The following is a 26,152-nucleotide window of genomic DNA, read 5'->3' as shown; positions in this document are numbered from 1 at the left end:
GTATACTGACCTGCTGTATGATAACCCTTAATAAATCTCCTGGTCTGGCTGCACTATACTGACCTGTTTTATGATAACCCTTAATAAATCTGAGGGCCTGACAGCACTATACTGACCTGGCATGTGATAATCCTTAATAAGTCTGAGGGCCTGACAGCACTATACTGACTTGCTTTATGATAGCCCTTCATAAATCTGAGGGACTGACAACACTATACTGACCTGCTGTGTGATAGCCCTTAATAAATCTACGGGCCTGACAGCACTATACTGACCTGCTGTATGATAACCCTTAATAAATCTGAGGGACTGACAGCACTATACTGACCTGGTGTATGATAAACCTTAATAAATCTATGGGCCTGACAGCACTATACTGATCTGGTGTATGATAAGCTGTCATAAATCTATGGGCCTGAAAGCACTATACTGACCTGGTGTATGATAACCCTTAATAAATCTGAGGGCCTGATAGCACTATATTTACCTGGTATATGATAACCCTTATTATACCATGCGAACATCGCAAACCCGACAAACGTGCATGCTGATTGGCTAATCCAACCAGTGTGCACATAGTAAATCCTACAAGAAACAACGCAAAAATTCCAGTCGCTAAATATCATGCGGCGACAGCAAATAAACAGTAAAGTAAAGTAAATCTAATACCCAAAACACACAACAATTTAACGAAAACACAGAAAACTAACCAATTTCCATACTACACTCCTCATTCCCTCACCTCGAACACTAAAAAAATAAAAAGTCATGCAGTCGCAAATACATCACACACACACTACATAATCACCACTTATAACACAATAAAACCAAGCATTCTCATAAAACCATTCACTTACCTGTATTCCCAACAATACCTATACACAGACAACTCCAAAAATGTACATACTAAAAACACACCACAAATCCCTCACAAAGTCAAAAACACACAACATACCAAACGTCCACATCAGCATACATCTAATAAAAGCGCATACAACACCACCATCTAGTGACCAAATAGTAAAAGTACATATTTTAAAAACATTAATACAAATTAAAACTACACCACATTTCAACATACCTATAACTACTAAAACATAACTACACGTTATAAACTTCTACACTGCTTAAACTATATTATACCAAGCACCACCTACCCTTTCCTAACATTTCCTGAAAAACTAAAAAATGACATGTATTTAAATTAAAACAGAAATAAACAATAAACACAAACTGAAAGTGTGGACTATTTTATCTCACAAAAAGTGGAAGAATACAAAAAAAAGCAAACAAAAACATAAATAACAATACAAACATAATACAAAACAAACTAACACCATGGTATAATAATAACCCATTTCTGGGTGGGTAATGATTTACCACGGTTGTCTTTGTTTGGTCCTCGCCCTCGGGACCAAACCACGCCAACCGTGGGTAAATCCAGCATTACCCACACCCAGGCGTGGGTTATTGCTATAATAATCTGAGGGCCTGACAGCACTCTACTGACCTGCTTTATGATAACTCTTAATAAATCTGATGGCCTGACAGCACTACACTGACGTGCTCTATGAGAACCCTTAATAAATCTGAGGGCATTACAGCACTATACTGACATGGTATATGATAACCCTTAATTAATCTGCAGGCCAGACAGCATTATACTGACCTGCTGTATGATAACCCTTAAAAAATCTGCAGGCCTGACAGCACTATACTGACCTGGTGTATGATAACCCTTAATAAAGCTGAGGTTCTGACAGCACTATACTGAGCTGCTGTATGATAACCCTTAATAAATATACGGGTCTGACAGCACTATACTGACCTGCTGTATGATAACCCTTAATAAATCTCTGGGCCTGACAGCACTATACTGACCTGCTGTATGATAACCCTTAATATATCTGAGGGCCTGACAGCACTATACTGACCTGGTGTGTGATAACCCTTAAAAAATCTGAGGGCCAGATAGCACTATACTGACCTGCTGTATGATAACCCTTCATAAATCTGAGGGACTGACAGTACAATACTGACCTGGTGTATGATAACCCTTAATAAATCTGAGGGACCGCTAGCACTGTACTGACCTGGTATATGATAAACCTTAATAAATCTGAGGGCCTGACAGCACAAAACTTACCTGCGGTATTATAACCGTTAATAAATCTGAGGGCCTTACAGCACTATACTGACCTGGTGTATGATAACACTTAATAAATCTGAGGGCCTGACTGCACTATACTTACCTGGTATATGATAACCTTTAATAAATGTGCAGGCCTGACAGCACTATACTGACCTGCTGTATGATAACCCTTAATAAATCTGTGAGCCTGATAGCACTATACTGACCTGGTTGGTGTATGATAACCCTTAATAAATCTGAGGACCCAACAGCACTATACTGACCTGCTATATAATAACAATTAATAAATCTGAGGGCCTGACAGCACTATACTGACCTGGTGTATGATAACACCTAATAAATCTGAGGGACTGATAGCACTATACTAACCTGGTATATGATAAACCTTAATAAATCTGAGGGCCTGCCAGCACAATACTTACCTGCTGTATTGCAACCATTAATAAATCTGAGGGCCCAACAGCACTATACTGACCTGCTGTATGATAACCCTTAATAAATCTGAGGGCCTGACAGCACTATACTGACCTGCTTTGTGATAATCGTTAATAAATCTGACGGCCTGACAGCACTATACTGACCTGGTGTGTCATAAACCTTAATAAATCTGAGGGCCTGACAGCACTACACTGACCTGGTTTTTTATAACCCTTCATAAATCTACGGGCCTGACAGCAATATACAGACCTGCTGTATGATAACCATTAATAAATCTGAGGGACTGACAGCACTATACTGACCTGCTGTAAGATAACCCTTAATAAATCTGAGGGCCTGACAGCACTATACTGACCTGCTGTGTGATAACCCTTACTAAATCTGAGGGTCTGACAGCACTATACTGAACTGGTGTATGATAACCCTTAAAAAATCTGACGGCCTAACAGCACTATAATGACCTGATGTGTGATAACCCATAATAAATCTGAGGGCCTCACAGCACACTACTTACTTCCTCTCTGATAACCCTTAATACATCTGAGGCCTGACAGTACAATACTGACCTGGTGTATGATAACCCTTAATAAATCTGAGGGACTGCTAGCACTGTACTGACCTGCTGTAAGATAACCCTTAATAAATCTGAGGGCCTGACAGCACACTACTTACTTCCTCTCTGATAACCCATAATAAATCTGAGGGCCTGACAGCACACTACTTACTTCCTCTCTGATAACCCTTAATACATCTGAGGCCTGACAGTACAATACTGACCTGGTATATGATAAACCTTAATAAATCTGAGGGCCTGAGACAGCACAAAACTTACCTGCGGTATTATAACCCTGAATAAATCTGAGGGCCTGACATCACTATACTGACCTGGTGTGTGATAACCCTTAATAAATCTGCAGGCTTGACAGCACTATACTGACCTGGTGTTTTATAACCCTTCATAAATCTATGGGCCTGACAGCACTTTACTGACCTGCTGTATGATAACCCTTAATAAATCTGAGGGCCTGACAGCAATATACTGACCTGCTGTATGATAACCATTAATAAATCTGAGGGACTGACAGCACTATACTGACCTGCTGTATGATAACCCTTAATAAATCTGAGGGCCTGACAGCCCTATACTGACCTGCTGTGTGATACCCCTTACTAAATCTGAGGGCCTGACAACACTATACTGAACTGGTGTATGATAGCCCTTAATAAATCTGAGGGCCTGGTAGCACTATATTGACCTGATGTGTGATAACCCATAATAAATCTGAGGGCATGACCGCACTATACTGACCTGCTGTGTGATAACCCTTAATACATATATGGTCCTGACAGCACTATACTGACCTGTTGTATGATAACCTTAATAAAGCTGAGGATATGACAGCAATATCCTGACCTGCTGTGTTGTGTTGTTTTTGTTTAGGCTTTTCCCGATTAGGGGTCGCCACAGTGGACCTCCGGTCCGCTAATGATTGGCAGTAGATTTTTTTACAGGTGCCGAGCTGCCAGCTTGATGCCCAACCTTCATTGAAGGCATGCCCATTCTATGCATGTCTTTCGAATGCCACTCAACCACGGGGCGGACATGCAGACTCCACACAGATTGTGGTCCCCCTCGAGAATCGAACGGGAGAACCTCTTGCTGTGAGGCAACAATGCTACCGCTGCAACTCCGCGGCTTACACTGACCTGCTCTGTGATAACCTTAAGAAATCTACAGGCCTGACAGCACTATACTGACCTGGTGTATGATAACCCTTAATAAATCTGAGGGCCTGACAGCAGTATACTGACCTGCTGTATGATAACCCTTAATAAACATACTGGCCTGACAGCACTATACTGACCTGGTGTATGATAACCCTTAATAAATCTGAGGGCATTACAGCACTATACTGACATGGTATATGATAACCCTTAATAAATCTGCAGGCCTGACAGCACTATACTGACCTGCTGTATGATAACGCCTAATAAATCTGAGGGCCTGACAGCACTATACTGACCTGCTGTATGATAATCCTTAATAAATCTGAGGGCATTACAGCACTATACTGACATGGTATATGATAACCCTTAATAAATCTGCAGGCCAAACAGCATTATACTGACCTGCTTTATGATAACCCTTAAAAAATCTGCAGGCCTGACATGACTAAACTGACCTGCTGTATGATGACCCTTAATAAATCTACATGCCTGACAGCACTATACTGACCTGCTGTATGATAACCCTTAATAAATCTGCAAGCCTGACAGCACTATACTTACCTGCTGTATGATAGACCTTAATAAATCTTTGGGCCTGACAGCACTATACTGACCTGCTGTATGATAACCTTTAATAAATCAGCAGGCCTGACAGCACTAGACTGACCTGCTGTATGATAACCCTTAATATATCTGAGGGCCTGACAGCACTATACTGATCTCGTATATGATAACCCTTAATAAATCTGCAGGACTGACAGCACTATACTGACCTGCTGTGTGGTAACCGGTAATAAATCTACGGGCCTGACAGCACTATATTGACCTGGTATATGATAACCCTTAATAAATCTGAGGGCCTGATAGCACTATACTGACCTGGTATTTGATAACCCTTAATAAATCTGAGGGCCTGACAGCACTCTACTGACTTGGTGCATGATAACCCTTAATAAATCTCCAGACCTGACAGCACTATATTGACCTGCTCTATGATAACCCTTAATAAATATATGGGCCTGACAGCACTATACTGACCCGCTGTATGATAACCCTTAATAAATCTGAGGGCCTGACAGCACTATACTGACCTGGTGTATGATAACCCTTAATAAATCTCCAGGCCTGACAGCACTATACTGATCTGGTGTATGATAACCCTTAATAAATCTCCTGGCCTGGCTGCACTATACTGACCTGTTGTGTGATAACTCTTAATAAATCTGAGGGCCTGACAGCACTATACTGACCTGGTGTGTGATAACCCTTAATAAATGTGAAGGCCTGACAGCACTATACTGACCTGCAGTATGATAACCCTTAATAAATCTGAGGGCCTGACTGCACTATACTGACCTGGTATATGATAACCTTTAATAAATGTGCAGGCCTGACAGCACTATACTGACCGGCTTTATGATAACCCTTAATAAATCTGTGGGCCTGACAGCACTATTCTGACCTGGTGTTTGATAAACCTTAATAAATCTGAGGGACTGACAGCACTATACTGACCTGGTATATTATAACCCTTAATAAATCTGCAGGCCAGACAGCATTATACTGACCTGCTGTATGATAAACCTTAAAAAATTTGCAGACCTGACAGCACTAAACTGACCTGCTGTATGATAATCCTTAATAAATCTATGTGCCTGACAGCACTATACTGACCTGGTGTATGATAACCCTTAATAAATCTGATGGCCTGACAGCACTCTACTTGCCTGGTATATGATAACCCTTAATAAATCTGCAGGCCTGACAGCACTATACTGACCTAGTGTATGATAATCCTTAATAAATCTGAGGGTCTGGCAGCATTATACTGACCTGCTGTATGTCAACCCTTAATAAATCTGAGGGCCTGACAGCAGTATACTGACCTGGTATATTATAACCCTTAATAAATCTGAGGGCCTGACAGCACTCTACTGACCTGATGTATGATAACCGTTAATAAATCTGCAGGCCTGACAGCACTATACTGACCTGGTGTATTATAACCCTTAACAAATCTGAGGGCCTGATAGCAGTATACTGACCTGGTATATGATAACCCTTAATAAATCTGCAGGCCTGACAGCACTATACTGACCTGGTGAATGATAACCCTTAATAAATCAGAGGGTCTGACAGCACTATACTGACCTGCTGTATGATAACCCTTAATAAATCTCCGGGCCTGACAGCACTATACTGACATGCTGTATGATAACCCGTAAAAAATCTCCTAGCCTCACTGCACTATACTGACCTGTTGTATGATAACCCTTAATAAATTTGAGGGCCTGACAGCACTATACTGACCTGGTGTGTGATAACCCTTAAAAAATCTGAGGACCAGATAGCACTATACTGAGCTGCTGTATGATAACCCTTCATAAATCTGAGAGACTGACAGCACTATACTGACCTGCTGTTTGATAACCCTTAATAAATCTACGGGCCTGACAGCACTATACTGACCTGGTATATGATAACCCTTAATAAATCTGAGGGTCTGACAGCACTATACTGACCTGCTGTATGATAACACTTAATAAATCTGAGGGCCTGACTGCAATATACTGACCTGGTATATGATAACCTTTAATAAATGTGCAGGCCTGACAGGACTATACTGACCTTCTGTATGATAACCCTTAATAAATCTGACAGCCTGATAGCACTATACTGATCTGGTGTATAATAACCCTTAATAAATCTGAGGGCCTGACAGCACTATACTGACCTGCTATATGATAACCCTTAATAAATCTGAGGGCCTTACAGCAGTATACTGACCTTGTATATTGTAACCCTTAATAAATCTGCAGACCAGACAGCATTATACTGATCTGCTGTATGATAAACCTTAAAAAATCTGCAGGCCTGACAGCACTAAACTGACCTGCTGTATGATAACCCTTAATAAATTTACGTGCCTGACAGCACTATACTGACCTGCTGTATGATAACCCTTAATAAATCTGCAGGCCTGACAACACTATACTGACCTGCTGTATGATGATAATTAAAAAATCTGCCGGCCTGACAGCACTATACTGACCTCGTATATGATAACCCTTAAAAAATCTGCAGTCCTGACAGCACTAGACTGACCTGCTGTATGATAACCCTTAATAAATCTGAGGGCCTGACAGCACTATACTGACCTCGTATATGATAACCCTAAATAAATCTATGGGCCTGAAAGCACTCTACTGACCTGCTGTATGATAACCCTTAATATATCTGCAGTCGTGACAGCACTAGACTGACCTGCTGTATGATAACCCTTAATAAATCTGAGGCCCTGATAGCATTATACTGACTTGGTATATGACAACCCTTAATAAATCTGAGGGCCTGACAGCACCATACTGACCTGGTATATGATAACCCTTAATAAATCTGCAGGTCTGACAGCACTATATTGACCTGCTATATGATTACCCTTAATAAATCTGAGGGCCTGACAGCAGTATACTGACCTGGTGTATGGTAAACCTTAATAAGTCTGAGGGCCTGACAGCGCTATACTGACCTGGTGTATGATAACCCTTAATACATCTGTGGGCCTGACAGCACTATACTGTCCTGGTATATGGTAACCCTTAATAAATCTGAGGGCCTGACAGCACTCTACTGACGTGGTGTATGATAGCCCTTAATAAATCTACGGGCCTGACAGCACTATACTGACCTGGTGTGTGATAACCCTTTATAAATCTGAGGGTCTGACAGCACTGTACTGACCTGGTATATGGTAACCCTTAATAAATCTGCAGGCCTGACAGTGGTATACTGACCTGGTGTATGATAACCCTTAATAAATCTGAGGGCCTGACAGCACTCTACTGACCTGGTGTATGATAACCCTTAATAAATCTGAGGGCCTGACAGCACTATACTGACCTTGTATATGGTAACCCTTAATAAATCTTCAGGCCTGACAGTGGTATACTGACCTGGTGTATGATAACCCTAAATCTGAGGGCCTGACAGCACTCTACTGACCTGGTGTATGATAACCCTTAATAAATCTGTAGGCGTGACAGTACTATACTGACCTGATATATGATAACCCTTAATAAATCTGCAGGCCTGACAGCACTATACTGACCTGCTGTATGATAACCCTTAATAAATCTGAGGGCCTGACAGCACTATACTGACCTCGTGTATAATGACCCTTAATAAATCTGAGGGCCTGACAGCACTATACTGACCTGGTGTATAATGACCCTTAATAAATCTGAGGGCCTGACAGCACTATATTGACCTGGTTTATGGTAACCCTTAATAAATCTGAGGGCCTGACAGCACCATACTGACCTGGTGTATAATGACCCTTAATAAATCTGAGGGCCTGACAGCACTATACTGACCTGGTATATGGTAACCCTTAATAAATCTTCAGGCCTGACAGTAGTATACTGACCTGGTGTATGATAACCCTAAATCTGAGGGCCTGACAGCACTCTACTGACCTGGTGTATGATAACCCTTAATAAATCTGCAGGCGTGACAGTACTATACTGACCTGATATATGATAACCCTTAATAAATCTGCAGGCCTGACAGCACTATACTGACCTGCTGTATGATAACCCTTAATAAATCTGAGGGCCTGACAGCACTATACTGACCTGGTGTATAATGACCCTTAATAAATCTGAGGGCCTGACAGCACTATACTGACCTGGTGTATAATGACCCTTAATAAATGTGAGGGCCTGACAGCACTATGCTGACCTGGTGTATAATGACCCTTAATAAATCTGAGGGCCTGACAGCACTATACTGACCTGGTGTATAATGACCCTTAATAAATCTGAGGGCCTGACGGCACTATACTGACCTGGTTTACGGTAACCCTTAATAAATCTGAGGGCCTGACATGATAGCTTATGTCTTATCATACGTCTGTAGACAGGGAAGTCTGGTATTTCTTGATTTTTTTTTCACGACATAATTAAACCTGCCTTACTACCCAAAAACAGAGTAGCAATGCTTCCCAGTAATATTCTTTTAAGCTGTGCACAAATGTGGATATTTATTTTTAAAGTATTGACAACCACAACCTGGTTAGCATTTCACAACAGTTGTAAGAAAGTCAGAACCTCTGGAAAATAGCTTTGATGATTACAACCAATTAGCTTTATAATTCTCTGAAGTAATGGTTTCTGTTAGTGCCTTTCCTGCCCCCTTCCACCTATTTGTGCCACCAGTCCGGTTACCACTGGAGCTGTATAGCAGGTTTGTTTGATGCAGTTCGTTACAGTGTTTCTGAAGGATAATTTTTATTTAATAACAGAATCATTCTAAAAATAAAGCAGGAAGCTACACCTCCTTTGCTTTGGAATGTAAGTATTTGGTAGGTATTGAATTCTAGTCCATGTAAGTTTGATTGTTTGTTTAAGTTGCAGTGACCACATAAACTGGAGATCCTCCATCTGGTTGACTTCCAACTAAAAAATTGCCCCTATCATGCTGAAGCCTTTAAAATGCTTTGTTCAACATCTGAAATAACAAAATGAAGGAGCCAAGCCAAGAGTTTATCCCGTGAAAGAAACCTCAGTCAGAACTTGTCACCCCTGTCAGTGAGGGACACAGGTGGAACCCCTGGGACAATTTGTGGTTTCCCATCAACTCATCAAAGTTGCGCTTGAAGAGTGTCAGCAAAGTACTCTGTTTGACGTGTATGGGAAGTATATTCCAGAGACAGAGCAATCTCTGGGAGCCAAACCTGTCTCTTCAGCAGGTTTTGTTTTATGTCTCATATTAGATTCAGGCCTTTTGAGTGGGTAATGCGTGAGGAGTTAGACTCTGTTCATGACTTGGGCCTTCCTCAGAGGATCCCTCTAGAACAAGCACCTCTTAGTTACTGCAGAGAAAGGAAGACTTATGTCTATTCACGAGTTACAGTTCTGCAGGGGAAATACAAGACAATAGTTTTGTCTGACAGTTGTCTCCATGGCCAAGCTTTGGTGTTTACAGCTATCCAAAATGATAAGCATGAGACAGCCATTGGACCCGAACTTAAATCGAAAACATAAAGGTTCAGCATTACTAATGAATCCGCTTATACAATCACTCCCTTTAGTCTTGTAAGATGCCATGGTTCTCTATAAGAACCTTATGTGACTAAAATAGCAGCACTCACTGTTTATAAAGCTTGTGCTACTCTACAATAATTATCAGAGGCATTTTCCAGAGGATCTGACCTTCCTGCAATTGTGGTGAAATGCTAATCAGGTTCTGGTTGCTAATACTTTGGATAGCTGAACAGTTTCAAAATAAATGTCCACATTTGTTTACAAACCTTAAAAGAACATTTGATAAATAGCAGCTGATTTCCGTATGCATCCATAAAAATACTTGTTCCTTTATGTATATTTAACAGCGTGTACTAGTTGACTGAATATGTCCTGAGCTGCCAGTCTTTATATGCCTGCAGAAAGCTACCACTGTATGTTAGCTATCCTGTTTACTGACTGCATCTGAGAATATGTAACAGCAAACGTGAATACATCGTACCTCAACAGCCTGTAGCATCTGCAGTTCCACTAAAACAACAGCTAGGATTAAAAATCTATACTAATGGCTACAGATTTTCCTTAGTATATTTCATTTAATAAGTCTGAGAACATACAGTATACCATCCTGCCTTTCTGTTCCATCTTATTACATAACAGATCAAAAGAACCAGTGAGAATGGCGTAGTATGTTGTACTCAGTACATAAACTTACTGGAAACATTTCATCTAAGGTAAAAAAAAGAAAAAAATGCTTCCCACTATTAGACTTCCAAAGCTAGCTGTTGCAGAAGCAAGATTTACTACTGGCCAGAAACAGGTAAGTATATGTACAGACAAGTATCTGTTTGCAAAATTACTGTGCGGTTTCCAGGTTATTCCTGCTGGTTCTGTGCTACCTGAAAGCCAAAAATAACTACCCGGTCATAATCTATGAAATCTTCACAGCCTGAAGTCATTTTTTCTGTGAAGATGGTGCTGTGCTGTTACAAACTGAGTTACAGTCATCCTAATTCTGTGTTTTTATAGGTCTACTATCATATGGGTGACATCAAACAATCTAAAATTTGTTTAAAGAAGGCCTTGAAGATTTTAAACAGTCCTTTCCCAAGCAACATCATGGGGATGTCAGTGAAACATGTGTTTGAAAAGATAAAGCATGTTTTTAACAATAACCGTTACAAGAAGCAGTCAGAAGAATCAAGGTAGGAGACGCACGTTAGTTTGTTCTTAATTTTGGAACTATTATATCATTCTTTTAGCTTACACCAACTGATTTAATTCAAAATAGTCCTTACAGAAACAAATCAATGCAATACGGCAATTAAATCCTATAGAAGTTCAGAGTAGATGCAGCTGAATGATAGCTGTATAACAAGTATGTTCACACAGCATAAAGAGATCAGTCATTGAAAATCATTTTATTGGTAACATTTACTTCAGAGGGAAGAACTTTCAGGGTGCAAACCTTGGTTGGCAAAGAATCTTACATGCTATTCTGCAAAGAAAGTGTTTCCTAAAATTCTGGTATGGACCCCCTTAAATACTCTACACAGTTATTAATGCTCTCCGCAGAGTAACAGAATAACTGCTAAATACTCTTGCTTGGTAGCAATATTCACAGAATCCCCTGGTGAGATTTTACAATGAAAAACTAAGACATATCAGAGAGTCTTACCAGCTGGTTGTAACGTTTTTGACAGAACTGCCATTCAGTTTCAGAAGAAATACTTTCGGTGGTTTATCAACTGCATTCTGCATTGCTGATGCAAACAGAGCAGTTTATTAATTGAAGACGTTGAGCTCATCTTTCGAGTTTGGCAGATGTTACAGCAATATTTTTAAAAAAATCTTGCTCAGAACATATATAAGATAGCTGCTTTGACATCTCTTCACTCATGACCAAACAGACGGTAAAAGGACAGGGTTTGCCATTATGCAAGGGCTATTTTAGGACTTTCGGACGACTAAAGAAGCTGAAAGTGCCTTCTTGTTACTCATTATGTATGTGCTTAGCATTGCTGTTGGTCCTATCCCACGCAGTCTGTCATTCCTGCCACTGTCCTCCTTATTTCCATCACGGTACAACTGTATGAGTACGCTCCCCACAACTGTAGATGTACGAATACAGGATCACTGTATGAATACGGGATTACTGCCACAGTACAAGATACCACCCGCCATCCCAGAGCTCTGCATATCACTTGTGTCTGGCATTGCTGTATATAGTTAGCTTTTCTGTATTACAGGAATCATTTTGGATGCTGCACTGTTCAATCGCCATGTTATTTTATAAACTGTGCCTGTTTATTTTGGTTCTTAATATAACATTTGAGGATGTTTGGTCCGTTTTGTGAGGCTTTGTATACGAAGGTGTAGTTTAATTGTAAATCTCAATGTATTCATTAATTTCTAAGCTTTATTTCTATTGGACTGGCTATCTTTTGCTACTACCCCAGAATGTTATAGTATTGGCCTGCCTCTTAGACTCCCAAAAAATTAAATTAATTTGGCATATAAAAGCTGAATTCATTACCAGACTAATAAACATCTAACTGTCCTGAGATAACTTGAGATCAGTTAGAGATGCAAGGGTTGGTAAAGTTAACTGGGAAGAACGGAAATTGTTAGCAACTCCAGTTTGCCCCTCCTTGGTGGACGGAAGGCACTTACTTACTTGCACTGTACTATCAAATCACAGGGTGGACTCAGAGACAAAGCAAGCAGATTTAATTTTCATGAATATGCATACCCAAAATTAATGTTTTATGAATATGCATGATATAGTATGCCCCCCTTCCTGGAAATATTTGCAAACTGTTACCAAACTAAACAGATTAACTTAACCAAAGATGCTGTCCAACTATATAAAAAGCAAACATGTGCAGTGATGAAAAACATACCTCTAATTGTTTTTGTGAGATTTCCTGAACCAGTTTATAGAAAGAAAAAATAAAAGTAACTCTTTAAATGACTATTCCCGTCATACCTTCTCAAAGTCTTATCCTCGATATAATATGACTAAGAATGAATGACTTGCTCTTAAAAATCTTATTGCTAGACATGATTTGATTGTAAAGCCTTCTGATAAGGGCAACAAGATTGTAGTGCTTCATTATTCACAATATCTTAATATGTGTTTGCAACACTTGAATGATAATACAACATATGAAGTCTGTGATGTTAGTAGGTATGTAAAAGCAATGGAAGATGTTACTGCTTTAATAGAAAAGGGATGTTGCTTGGGTTATTTTACTAAGAAGGACATTCACACTAAATTCAATACTGATGGATGCAATTTGGCCACCTTTTACTGCCTTCCTAAACTGCATAAAGATAATATTAATCCTCCAGGAAGGTCCATAGTGTCTGCCACTAATTATTTTTTACATAATGTGGGTGTCCTTATACATAATTTTTTATTGCCCTACGTGGAGAGGTTGGATTGATATATTAAGGACTCCTTTAATTTTTTGGAAAAGATATCACACATGCAATGGAATTCCTACATGTTTTGGATTTCCATAGATGTATGCAGTTTATATACCAATATTAAACATAATAATGGTATAATGGCACTGCAATACTTTCTGGATGATAGTCCTATGTCTCATTACATGGTAGAGCATGTTCATTTTTGTTTGTTGCATAATTACGTTAGTTTTAATGATGTTGTTTAACACCAGCTGCGGGGTTCAGCCATGAGGGCACCATTTGCCCCCATGTATGCAAATCTCTTCATGGCCAAATTTGAAATTGATTACATATATAAAAATGATTTTGTAGAACAACATGTTTTATTTTATTTTAGATATATTGATGATTTGATTTTTCTTTGTAATGGAGGGTTAGATAAAATTCAGGAATTTTTATGTCAGTTGAATAATAATATTTACAATGTTAAATTTGATGGTTTACAGTGTGGCACAGAAATTAATTTTTTGGATATACATTTAACTGGCATGAATGATGGTTCTATTAAAACTATGGTTCATTGTAAATTTGATGATGGCAACTAGTATTTATATAGCACTAGTTGCCATCCTGAACATACCATTAAAGCTCTACCTTTTGGGGAAATGATTAGACTATCAAGGCCTTGTAACAATATATCCAATTTATAACAACAAATATGCCAGACTTTGTGTATGTTTTTACATAGAGGCTACAGTGAAGATGTGATCAAGGAATGTTGTGTCTTTCGGCTTTTCCCAGTTAGGGGTCGCCACAGCGGAACTCCGGTCCGTTAATGATTGGCAGTAGATTTTTATGTGCCGAGTTGCTAGCTCTGACGCACAACCTTCAACGAAGGTACGCCCATTCACGCATCTCTCCACACAGAAGATGCTTTAGCTGAGAATTGAACAGGACGTCTTACTGTGAGGCGACAACGCTATCGCAGCACCACCACCGCATCAAGGAATCTGTAAATAAAATAATTGATACCAACCTCTCCAAATATAATAATGGGAATGTGTATGTTATGAGTATTAATAAACCCAATAATGGTGAAAAATGTTTTTGTTACCACATATAACATTTTAAGTTAACAAATTTGGGAAATAGTTAAACATTATTGGAAATTTTTGCTGAGAGATGAGTTGTTGAAAAAAATTATTGGTAGCACACCCTATATTGCCTATAAAAGAGGGAAAATTTGGGGGATAAGTTAGTGAAAGCCTACTTTTTATTGCCTGTAGTGAATGTCTCTGTTCCCTTAAGATATAAGGGCACTGCACCTTGTAATAATTGTAATATATGTTGTCATATAGTGTCTAGTTTTTATAGAATTAATGACAAAGTATTTATACCAAACACTAATTTTTGTTGTGACAAGGAAGGTGTAGTATATTTTATTTTTTATTTATTTAACATTTGTTGACCGGGAAAGTCCAACTAGGTTCCACAGATCCTGTTTTCAGTGGAGGCCTGGGGAGAAATGCTCCAGAAGCATGTCTTTAGAATGTGGGAGGAAACTGGAGTACCCGGAGGAAACCCACGCGAATGCAGGGAGAACATGCAAACTCCACACAGAGGGCACCCCAGCCGAGAATCGAACCGGAGAACCTCTTGCTGTGAGGCGACAGCATTAACCGCTGCACCACTGCACCACAGTTTGAAGTGTCCCTGCAACCTATTCTATATTGGAGAAACCAAGAGAAAATGTAGAATTAGGTTGTAGGAACATATTAGAGACATTAAAAAAACATAAAATGGAAGACCCTATAGCTTTGCATTTTATGGAGAAACATCATAGTGATAGTAGCTTGTTACAAGCAGCAACTTTAGAAATAGTTTTTGTTAGAAAAGGGGATGAGAGATTAATTAAAAATGTATTATTATATAAGGAAACTGTTTATTTTAAAATGTGATACTTTAACACCAAGGGGGTTGAATAGAGAAATAAATTGGAAATGTTTGCTTTAAATTGCATTAATTCATTCATGTAATTGTTTTATTGACTGTCTCCTTGATTAATTGGATGCTAAGGGGTGTATATATACAGGGGAATGTTCTTATGTAAAATGTACTCTTTGAAGGCTGGATTGGCTGAGGTGCTAAGTGCAAGAAAACTTTGGATCTGGTTCCTGTTGTCATTTTTCCACAATTGAGCCTGCTGTGTTGGTTTTCATACCTTCTCAAATCCTATTGACGTAGACACTATTCTCACTGAATTCTTTTCATCCCCTAATTCCACTAATCCTAACACACCTCTGCTAATCTTAATAGCTCCATTCTCTATACCCCCTTTTACTGTACAACAAAAAAATTCAAATGATGTTCCAGTCGTTATAATCATAGAATGTCTGTTGCTGAGCTTGCATTTGGATATTTCTTCCTGCAGTGCTCAAGGTGATTTCGTTATGTAAATGTCTGCAGTGAAAGATTGTGCAAAGTAAGTAATTTATTGTTGCCAGAAGATGTGGCTGATGCCAGATGGAACTGGCAAAAATCCATTTGTGGAAAAAGAAAAAAAGAAGCTAAATGTTCACAGTGATGAGTTCCTAACACACTGTAGCTTTTTAAACTGTTACATGACTTCACTGCTACAAACAATGTTACCAAATGTTGCCATAGTCCAATACAAGAACAACTCAGCTCTAATCTGTGTTCACTGTGACGAGTTCCTAACACACTGTAGCTTTTTAAACTGTTACATGACTTCACTGCTACAAACAATGTTACCAAATGTTGCCATAGTCCAATACAAGAACAACTCAGCTCTAATCTGTGTTCACTGTGACAAGTTCCTAACACACTGTAGCTTTTTAAACTGTTACATGACTTCTTCACTGCTACAAACAATGTTACCAAATGTTGCCATAGTCCAATACAAGAACAACTCAGCTCTAATCTGTGTTCACTGTGATGAGTTCCTAACACACTGTAGCTTTTCAAACTGTTACATGACTTCTTCACTGCTACAAACAATGTTACCAAATGTTGCCATAGTCCGATACAAGAACAACTCGGCTCTAATCTGTGTTCACTGTGATGAGTTCCTAACACACTGTAGCTTTTTAAACTGTTACATGACTTCACTGCTACAAACAATGTTACCAAATGTTGCCATAGTCCAATACAAGAACAACTCAGCTCTAATCTGTGTTCACTGTGATGAGTTCCTAACACACTGTAGCTTTTCAAACTGTTACATGACTTCTTCACTGCTACAAACAATGTTACCAAATGTTGCCATAGTCCAATACAAGAACAACTCAGCTCTAATCTGTGTTCACTGTGACGAGTTCCTAACACACTGTAGCTTTTTAAACTGTTACATGACTTCTTCACTGCTACAAACAATGTTACCAAATGTTGCCATAGTCCAATACAAGAACAACTCAGCTCTAATCTGTGTTCACTGTGACGAGTTCCTAACACACTGTAGCTTTTTAAACTGTTACATGACTTCACTGCTACAAACAATGTTACCAAATGTTGCCATAGTCCAATACAAGAACAACTCAGCTCTAATCTGTGTTCACTGTGATGAGTTCCTAACACACTGTAGCTTTTTAAACTGTTACATGACTTCTTCACTGCTACAAACAATGTTACCAAATGTTGCCATAGTCCAATACAAGAACAACTCAGCTCTAATCTGTGTTCACTGTGATGAGTTCCTAACACACTGTAGCTTTTTAAACTGTTACATGACTTCTTCACTGCTACAAACAATGTTACCAAATGTTGCCATAGTCCAATACAAAAACAACTCAGCTCTAATCTGTGTTTACTGTGACGAGTTCCTAACACACTGTAGCTTTTTAAACTGTTACATGACTTCTTCACTGCTACAAACAATGTTACCAAATGTTGCCATAGTCCAATACAAGAACAACTCAGCTCTAATCTGTGTTCACTGTGATGAGTTCCTAACACACTGTAGCTTTTTAAACTGTTACATGACTTCACTGCTACAAACGATGTTACCAAATGTTGCCATAGTCCAATACAAGAACAACTCAGCTCTAATCTGTGTTCACTGTGATGAGTTCCTAACACACTGTAGCTTTTTAAACTGTTACATGACTTCTTCACTGCTACAAACAATGTTACCAAATGTTGCCATAATCCAATACAAGAACAACTCAGCTCTAATCTGTGTTCACTGTGATGAGTTCCTAACACACTGTAGCTTTTTAAACTGTTACATGACTTCACTACTACAAACAATGTTACCAAATGTTGCCATAGTCCAATACAAGAACAACTCAGCTCTAATCTGTGTTCACTGTGACGAGTTCCTAACACATTGTAGCTTTTTAAACTGTTACATGACTTCACTGCTACAAACAATGTTACCAAATGTTGCCATAGTCCAATACAAGAACAATTCAGCTCTGTGTTCACTGTGATGAGTTCCTAACACACTTTAGCTTTTTAAACTGTTACATGACTTCACTGCTACAAACGATGTTACCAAATGTTGCCATAGTCCAATACAAGAACAACTCAGCTCTAATCTGTGTTCACTGTGACGAGTTCCTAACACACTGTAGCTTTTTAAACTGTTACATGACTTCACTGCTACAAACAATGTTACCAAATGTTGCCATAGTCCAATACAAGAACAACTCAGCTCTAATCTGTGTTCACTGTGATGAGTTCCTAACACACTGTAGCTTTTTAAACTGTTACATGACTTCACTGCTACAAACAATGTTACCAAATGTTGCCATAGTCCAATACAAGAACAACTCAGCTCTAATCTGTATTCACTGTGATGAGTTCCTAACACACTGTAGCTTTTCAAACTGTTACATGACTTCTTCACTGCTACAAATAATGTTACCAAATGTTGCCATAGTCCAATACAAGAACAACTCAGCTCTAATCTGTGTTCACTGTGATGAGTTCCTAACACACTGTAGCTTTTTAAACTGTTACATGACTTCTTCACTGCTACAAACAATGTTACCAAATGTTGCCATAGTCCAATACAAGAACAACTCAGCTCTAATCTGTGTTCACTGTGACGAGTTCCTAACACACTGTAGCTTTTTAAACTGTTACATGACTTCACTGCTACAAACAATGTTACCAAATGTTGCCATAGTCCAATACAAGAACAACTCAGCTCTAATCTGTGTTCACTGTGATGAGTTCCTAACACACTGTAGCTTTTTAAACTGTTACATGACTTCTTCACTGCTACAAACAATGTTACCAAATGTTGCCATAGTCCAATACAAGAACAACTCAGCTCTAATCTGTGTTCACTGTGATGAGTTCCTAACACACTGTAGCTTTTAAACTGTTACATGACTTCTTCACTGCTACAAACAATGTTACCAAATGTTGCCATAGTCCAATACAAGAACAACTCAGCTCTAATCTGTGTTCACTGTGACGAGTTCCTAACACACTGTAGCTTTTTAAACTGTTACATGACTTCACTGCTACAAACAATGTTACCAAATGTTGCCATAGTCCAATACAAGAACAACTCAGCTCTAATCTGTGTTCACTGTGATGAGTTCCTAACACACTGTAGCTTTTTAAACTGTTACATGACTTCTTCACTGCTACAAACAATGTTACCAAATGTTGCCATAGTCCAATACAAGAACAACTCAGCTCTAATCTGTTCTGCCAAAGCTCTGTCTAAACTCCAAGATCTTAAACAACAATCCTTCTTAGAGATTGAAACATGGCTAAATAATTCACATCTACTTCTAAACCATAAAAAAAAAAAAAATCCAAAAAATAAAATTACTATTTGCCCCAAAACTTTACAACTAGAACAAGACTATTCAGTATTGTCTCTGGCAACACCACTGTAGAACAAGTAAACCACACAAAATTACTGGGTGTCATGATAGATGACCAGTTGAAATTTGTCCATCCTGTATCACTTATGGTTACAAAAAATCATCAAAATCTAGGTACATTGTACAGAGTAAAAACCTTGCTCACTGACACAGCCAGAAGATGGATAGCCTCTACGTTCTTACTGACGTCTCTCATCTATGCTTCCTCATTTAGGTCTCACAACTGACCAAATGTGAGCAATGTTATAATAAACTAGCCAGATCTGCAGTAAACTATAAGAACAGAACACACCAGTGCTTAGCCCTTAGATAATTAAACTGGTTAAAACTACCACATCACCTAGCTCTTTCTCATCTAACTATAATACACAGATTTATCTGTAAGCCAGAAGATTACCCAGCCCTTAACAACTTAATACATTACAACTTCCCTGGTAGAATTTTACATTCTAGAGAAAAATCATTAATCAGTATAACCAAATCATCTAATACAATGGATGGCTCTTCAGGGAAAAATCACAATGTATTTATTTATTTATTTATTCATTTATTTTTATTTCACTTATTTAACATATGTTAACCGGGAAACTCTGACTGGAACAGAGCCCATTTTCACTGGAGGCCCAGGGAGAAATGCTCCAGACATATGTCTTTGGAATTAGTAATAAAATAATAAAAAAAACCTAATTAATATAACTAAATTATCTAATATGGCAGGTGGCTCTCCTGAGAAAAAAATCACTAATCACTATAATCAAAACATCTAATACAGCAGGTAGCTAGAGATAAATCACTAATCAGTACAACCAAATAATCTCTCACTGAAGGTGGTTCTCTAGAAAAAATAACAAATCAGAATAGCAAATCATCTAATACTGCCGATGGCTCACTATAGCGAAATAGTGCATCTAAACTATGGGCTGCAGGTGGCTCGCTATAGCGAAATAGTGCATCTAAACTTTGGGCTGCAGATGGCTCACTATAGCGAAATAGTGCATCTAAACTATGGGCTGCAGATGGCTCACTATAGCGAAATAGTGCATCTAAACTATGGGCTGCAGATGGCTCGCTATAGCGAAATAGTGCATCTAAACTATGGGACAACATCCCACTATCACTGATCTAAACTATGGAGCAACATCCCACTACCACTGATCTAAACTATGGGACAACATCCCACTACCACTGATCTAAACTATAGGACAACATCCCACTACCACTGAAACCCATTCAAAATGCAGTCATTCAAAACACAACTAAAAATTCACCTAACAAATTGATGGATCTCCTCCTGTACATTTTCAGGATAAACGCCACTGTTATGTTCAGCTTACCATATCACCAAGCCATTTCTCTTCACTCAAGAATCCTATGCCCTACAGTCAGTCTTCACTAATACCTTTATAATTTTACTAGCATCTTCCAGCAATGTACATAGTTTTGTGACACTGCTCAATGCTCAGCCCTACTTCTATGCTTTTAATACGTCTAATATAAACCTTAGGATAGCCACATATATAATGCCCTCTGGACTTGCCTTATATTCTGCCCCCTGCCCTACCTAGCTCTTTATCTCGCTTCCATTTCTTTGAAATTCTAAGCATAAATCACACAATGTATTATCTATTTGACAAATTTACTAATACACCTCTCTTCATATGCTCAATGTTCAACATTTACAAATGTATTAGTATCTTTTATACTGCAGTAATTACTTTTATTTTATTTTAATGTAATCTGATTAGCAAATGTATGTGTAATTGTTAATGTATATTACTTAATGTTTGTTCATGTATATTATTAAATGTCTGTTTAAAAAATGTCAGTAATACATCTGGAGCTTTTCTCCCCAGGTCTCCATCGAAAAGGGTTTTTTGACTAAATTCTGTTGGAAAAACCTAGTAAACGAAAACAAAATAAAAATAAATACAATAAAATAAGGGGGTTGGGAGGATGGCCTGATGGTTAAGGTGGTTGCCTTACAAACACAAGATACAGGGTTTGAATATCACAGGGGGATAACTGACTATGCTTAAAATAATGGCTCGCAAGGGCAGTTAGCCTAGTACTAAACTATGTGGCAGGGGGACATTAAATTGGTAATTTATGAAATGCTGTGCATTATCTGTTGTGCATTTCACTGAGATCAGAGTCTGGTGCATTATATCAGACTGTGATTTCTTCTTCTTGTGTTACTTTTTGATATATTACTTCATGCTTGTGTAGCACCTCGAAACTAATCATTAAAAATGTGTTTTTGCAAACAGCAAGTTTCCAAATAAAGACCATGAATAGGTTAGGTTAATCAAACGGAATCAATTTTGTTTAAATATTAGAAGAGTATGGTGCTATGTCCCATTACTCATGTATCAGTGAAGCTGAGTGTAAAAAAAAATGTTTCTTTTGCTGGTATAGTTTTTCACACTTTAAACCTAGAAAAGTGGTCTCACTTGTAATTTTCTGTTTATTTGAATTTATTAAACTCTAACAAATTTTCTGATACAGTGTTGAAGCAAAAGGTCATCTTTACCTTCGTATGTCTTGCCTGTCATTTCTGTGGAAGATATACGCCTTGAAATCAAACGCGCGAAATGTATGTGAAGCTGCACATCTAGCAGCAACGACGGAAGTGAACTCGGCGGAATGTACTGGCAGCCATTTAAAGGTTAGTCAAAATGTTCTGCAAGAAGTTAAGGTTTCTTAATCATGAAAACCTCTACACTGGTAACCAGTTTACTACTGCTGATAAGATATCTTGGTATAAAATGACATTTTCTTGCATTATTTAATTTCCAGAATGTAATAAATAATTATGATTTTACAATTAAAAAAGTCACCATCTGAACAGTTTATGGTGTACTAGTGAATTGTGCTAAACAGTCAAAAATTATCCCAAAATGAATGTAAAAGTGAAACGGTGTGCCAGTTATTAACTTGTCATTTCACCTCTCTCTCTCTGTCTGTCTCTCTCTGTCTTATAGTAAAAAGTCATGGCTAACATATACATAGCCTGTTACATTGCAAGGTAAACACAGCCAACATTTCTGGCTACCAGCATTCCCTTATTTGAAGATGATGAGAACACCCAAGGGAGCTGATGTTGTGACCTTCACTGATGGCTGGTTAAAAATGCTCAAACACTGTGAAGAACTTTAACATTAAACACTGTCCACACCACTTTTCTACGATTTGTGTTTTTTAGCAGTGATTTGGGCTGGAGGTTTAATAACGCTGCTTCTGAAATAAATGCAGATAACAATAAAAGTAAAATATCAGAGCTGTACTCATTTGGATAGTGGCTATTTTTAGAGTGGGGTACAAAAGCAAGCTGTGTGTGAGAACACAAAATATTTTATCACAGTTAAATAAATGATTGGTGGTGTAGTTATCAGAGGCAGCATTATTTATACATGTGTATAAAGGAACAAGATGAAATACTTTTTTGTTAAAAGAATTTCTTTACTTGGCTACAGTCAAGCATCAGTGGAATGCCCCACTAGAATATAACTAGTTTTGAAAGGGCCAGGAAGCACCTTGTTTGTGAAAGTAGACTATTAATCTGGCTTATCAGGGGAAATGTGTATGTGTGTGTGTGTGTGTGTGTGTGTGTGTGTGTGCGTGTGTTCGTGTGTGTGTTTATGACAGAAAAGATCAAATGTAATGCTGTTTTCAGATTTTTTTTTTAAATTGATCACATACAGGCATCAGAACAGAAAAGGTATGCCAGTCAGAAAGTGTCTATTTATGGATTGTGGGTAGACATTCTGTATGTGAAAACACTTGATTGGTTCATCAAGGACAGTGTTTGTGTGTGTGTCCAGGTAACGTAATAGTATGTAAGAGATAATACCATAAGACACAAATTGAAAAGGTGCACATATGTGAAAGTTAAAAGCAAAGATTTTATTCTTATTATTATTATTGATAATTTCAACCAAATTAGCTTAGAATGTGGCCCTAGTATGATACAGTGCTAGCAGGTTTGATATTCTGTAATCGTGGAGTTTGTAATAGCCTAGGATATGGCCTCGGTATGATACAGTGCTGGCAGGTTTGATATTCTGTAATCGTGGAGTTTGTAATAGCCTAGGATATGGCCCCAGTATGATACAGTGCTGGCAGGTTTGATATTCTGAAAAGTGGAGTTTGTAATAGCCTAGGATATGGTCCCAGTATGATACAGTGGTGGCAGGTTTGATATTCTGTAACCGTGGAGTTTGTAATAGCCTAGGATATGGTCCCAATATGATACAGTGCTGGCAGGTTTGATATTCTGTAATCGTGGAGTTTGTAATAGCCTAGGATATGGCCTCGGTATGATACAGTGCAGGCAGGTTTGATATTCTGTAATCGTGGAGTTTGTAATAGCCTAGGATATGGCCCCAGTATGATACAGTGCTGGCAGGTTTGATATTCTGAAAAGTGGAGTTTGTAATAGCCTAGGATATGGTCCCAGTATGATACAGTGCTGGCAGGTTTGATATTCTGTAATCGTGGAGTTTGTAATAGCCTAGGATATGGCCTTGGTATGATACAGTGCTGGCAGGTTTGATACTCTGTAATCGTGGAGTTTGTAATAGCCTAGGATATGGTCCCAGTATGATACAGTGCTGGTAGATTTGATATTCTGTAACCATGGAGTTTGTAATAGCCTAGGATATGGCCCCAGTATGATACAGTGCTGGCAGGTTTGATAGTCTGTAACCATGGAGTTTGTAATAGCCTAGGATATGGCCTCGGTATGGTACAGTGCTGGCAGGTTTGATATTCTGTAATCGTGGAGTTTGTAATAGCCTAGGATATGGCCTCGGTATGATACAGTGCTGGCAGGTTTGATATTCTGTAATCGTGGAGTTTGTAATAGCCTAGGATATGGTCCCAGTATGATACAGTGCTGGTAGGTTTGATATTCTGTAACCATGGAGTTTGTAATAGCCTAGGATATGGCCCCAGTATGATACAGTGCTGGCAGGTTTGATAGTCTGTAACCATGGAGTTTGTAATAGCCTAGGATATGGCGTCGGTATGATACAGTGCTGGCAGGTTTGATATTCTGTAATCGTGGAGTTTGTAATAGCCTAGGATATGGCCCCAGTATGATACAGTGCTGGCAGGTTTGATATTCTGAAAAGTGGAGTTTGTAATAGCCTAGGATATGGTCCCAGTATGATACAGTGCTGGTAGATTTGATATTCTGTAACCGTGGAGTTTGTAATAGCCTAGGATATGGCCCCAGTATGATACAGTGCTGGCAGGTTTGATAGTCTGTAACCATGGAGTTTGTAATAGCCTAGGATATGGCCTCAGTATGATACAGTGCTGGCAGGTTTGATATTCTGTAACTGTGGAGGTGGTAAATGTGGGGTGATCCATATTTTGATGAACAGTCACAGCATTTATTTATTTTTTGTTCAAGATTATCAGACAGTGGGGATCTGTAAATTTCCCATTTTTTTCCAATGTTATGTAATCTCAGATTTGGTAAATGTAAGTAACTAGGGGATGCAGTGCTACCCCCCTCCGATGTGGGGGTGCCAGGGACTTGCTTCCTGCAGGGGGAAAAACAACTTTATTTTACTATTTCTGACTGTACAGTCAAACAGTTTAGTGTTCCGTGTTTCAATGATTTTAATATTTGACTTTTGGTAATATATATATATATATATATATATATATATATATATATATATATATATATATATATGTGTGTGTGTGTGTGTACATTTCCCTTTTTTATCATACAACAAATACATAATACATAAAATCTTACCTCTGTAATATTATTATATCAGACCCAAAATATTATTAATTGATCCCTAAAATTAATTTTTCCATGAACGTGAAATGTTCCAGTAGGACAGAAATACTGGAATTGTAATGTGACACTCAGTAAGTCAAAGTGTAACATAATACAGCTCTTAGGTTGAGTTTTCTTATCAAAATTAAACTATAATAAACAAATAAATAAAATAAAACATTAGAGATATTCCACTACCTTTGCACCTAAAAATGGAATATGAGTACTGTTTTTATCTAAATATTACAATCTGCTATCCAGAAATATATAAAATCATACAAGTATTCTGTATTACAAACATACACACACACACACACACACACACACACACACACTACCTGTCTCTCTCTCTCTCTCTATATATATAGGTAAAGACACATGCATATAGATACAGGTATATAAATATATCATAGTTACACACCCCCCGTGTTTCCTAAACTAGAAGACAGCAGGCCGACATGTTTATAGGGATATTTGACATCCCTGCAGCTATAAATTTTGCACACCAACTTCTAGTTTTTCTTCCAATAGACAGCAAGAGATGCACTCTCTGAAATCTGTTGCTCAAATTAATATTAATTTAGTAAAAAGTAAAGCGAACCAAACCACGACAATAAGAAGGTATAAAACTCTATCACAACAATAAAAAGGCATTAAATTCCACCAAATAAACATTTAATGTTAGCGCTTTCACAATTCACACTGACTGCTTCATCAGAGAAATCCACAACAAAAC

The 26,152-nt window shown here is 38.3% G+C and overlaps 1 protein-coding gene across 1 annotated transcript in view; it reads left to right on the top strand.

Annotated features, from left to right (window-relative positions):
• ADCY10 (adenylate cyclase 10) overlaps nucleotides 1-26,152 on the top strand; it is a 376,739-nt gene that overhangs the window by 336,237 nt on the left and 14,350 nt on the right. The window contains exons 25-26 of the mRNA XM_044054989.1: nucleotides 11,371-11,546; nucleotides 22,125-22,284. Coding sequence (XP_043910924.1) covers nucleotides 11,371-11,546; nucleotides 22,125-22,284 — 336 coding nt within the window. The remainder of the gene's footprint in view (nucleotides 1-11,370; nucleotides 11,547-22,124; nucleotides 22,285-26,152) is intronic.

This window comes from Protopterus annectens, chromosome 13.part0 (assembly GCF_019279795.1).
Source record: "Protopterus annectens isolate FY-2018-M chromosome 13.part0, PAN1.0, whole genome shotgun sequence".
Classification (NCBI taxonomy): domain Eukaryota; kingdom Metazoa; phylum Chordata; order Ceratodontiformes; family Protopteridae; genus Protopterus; species Protopterus annectens.
This window is presented reverse-complemented; position numbering and strand designations above follow the sequence as displayed.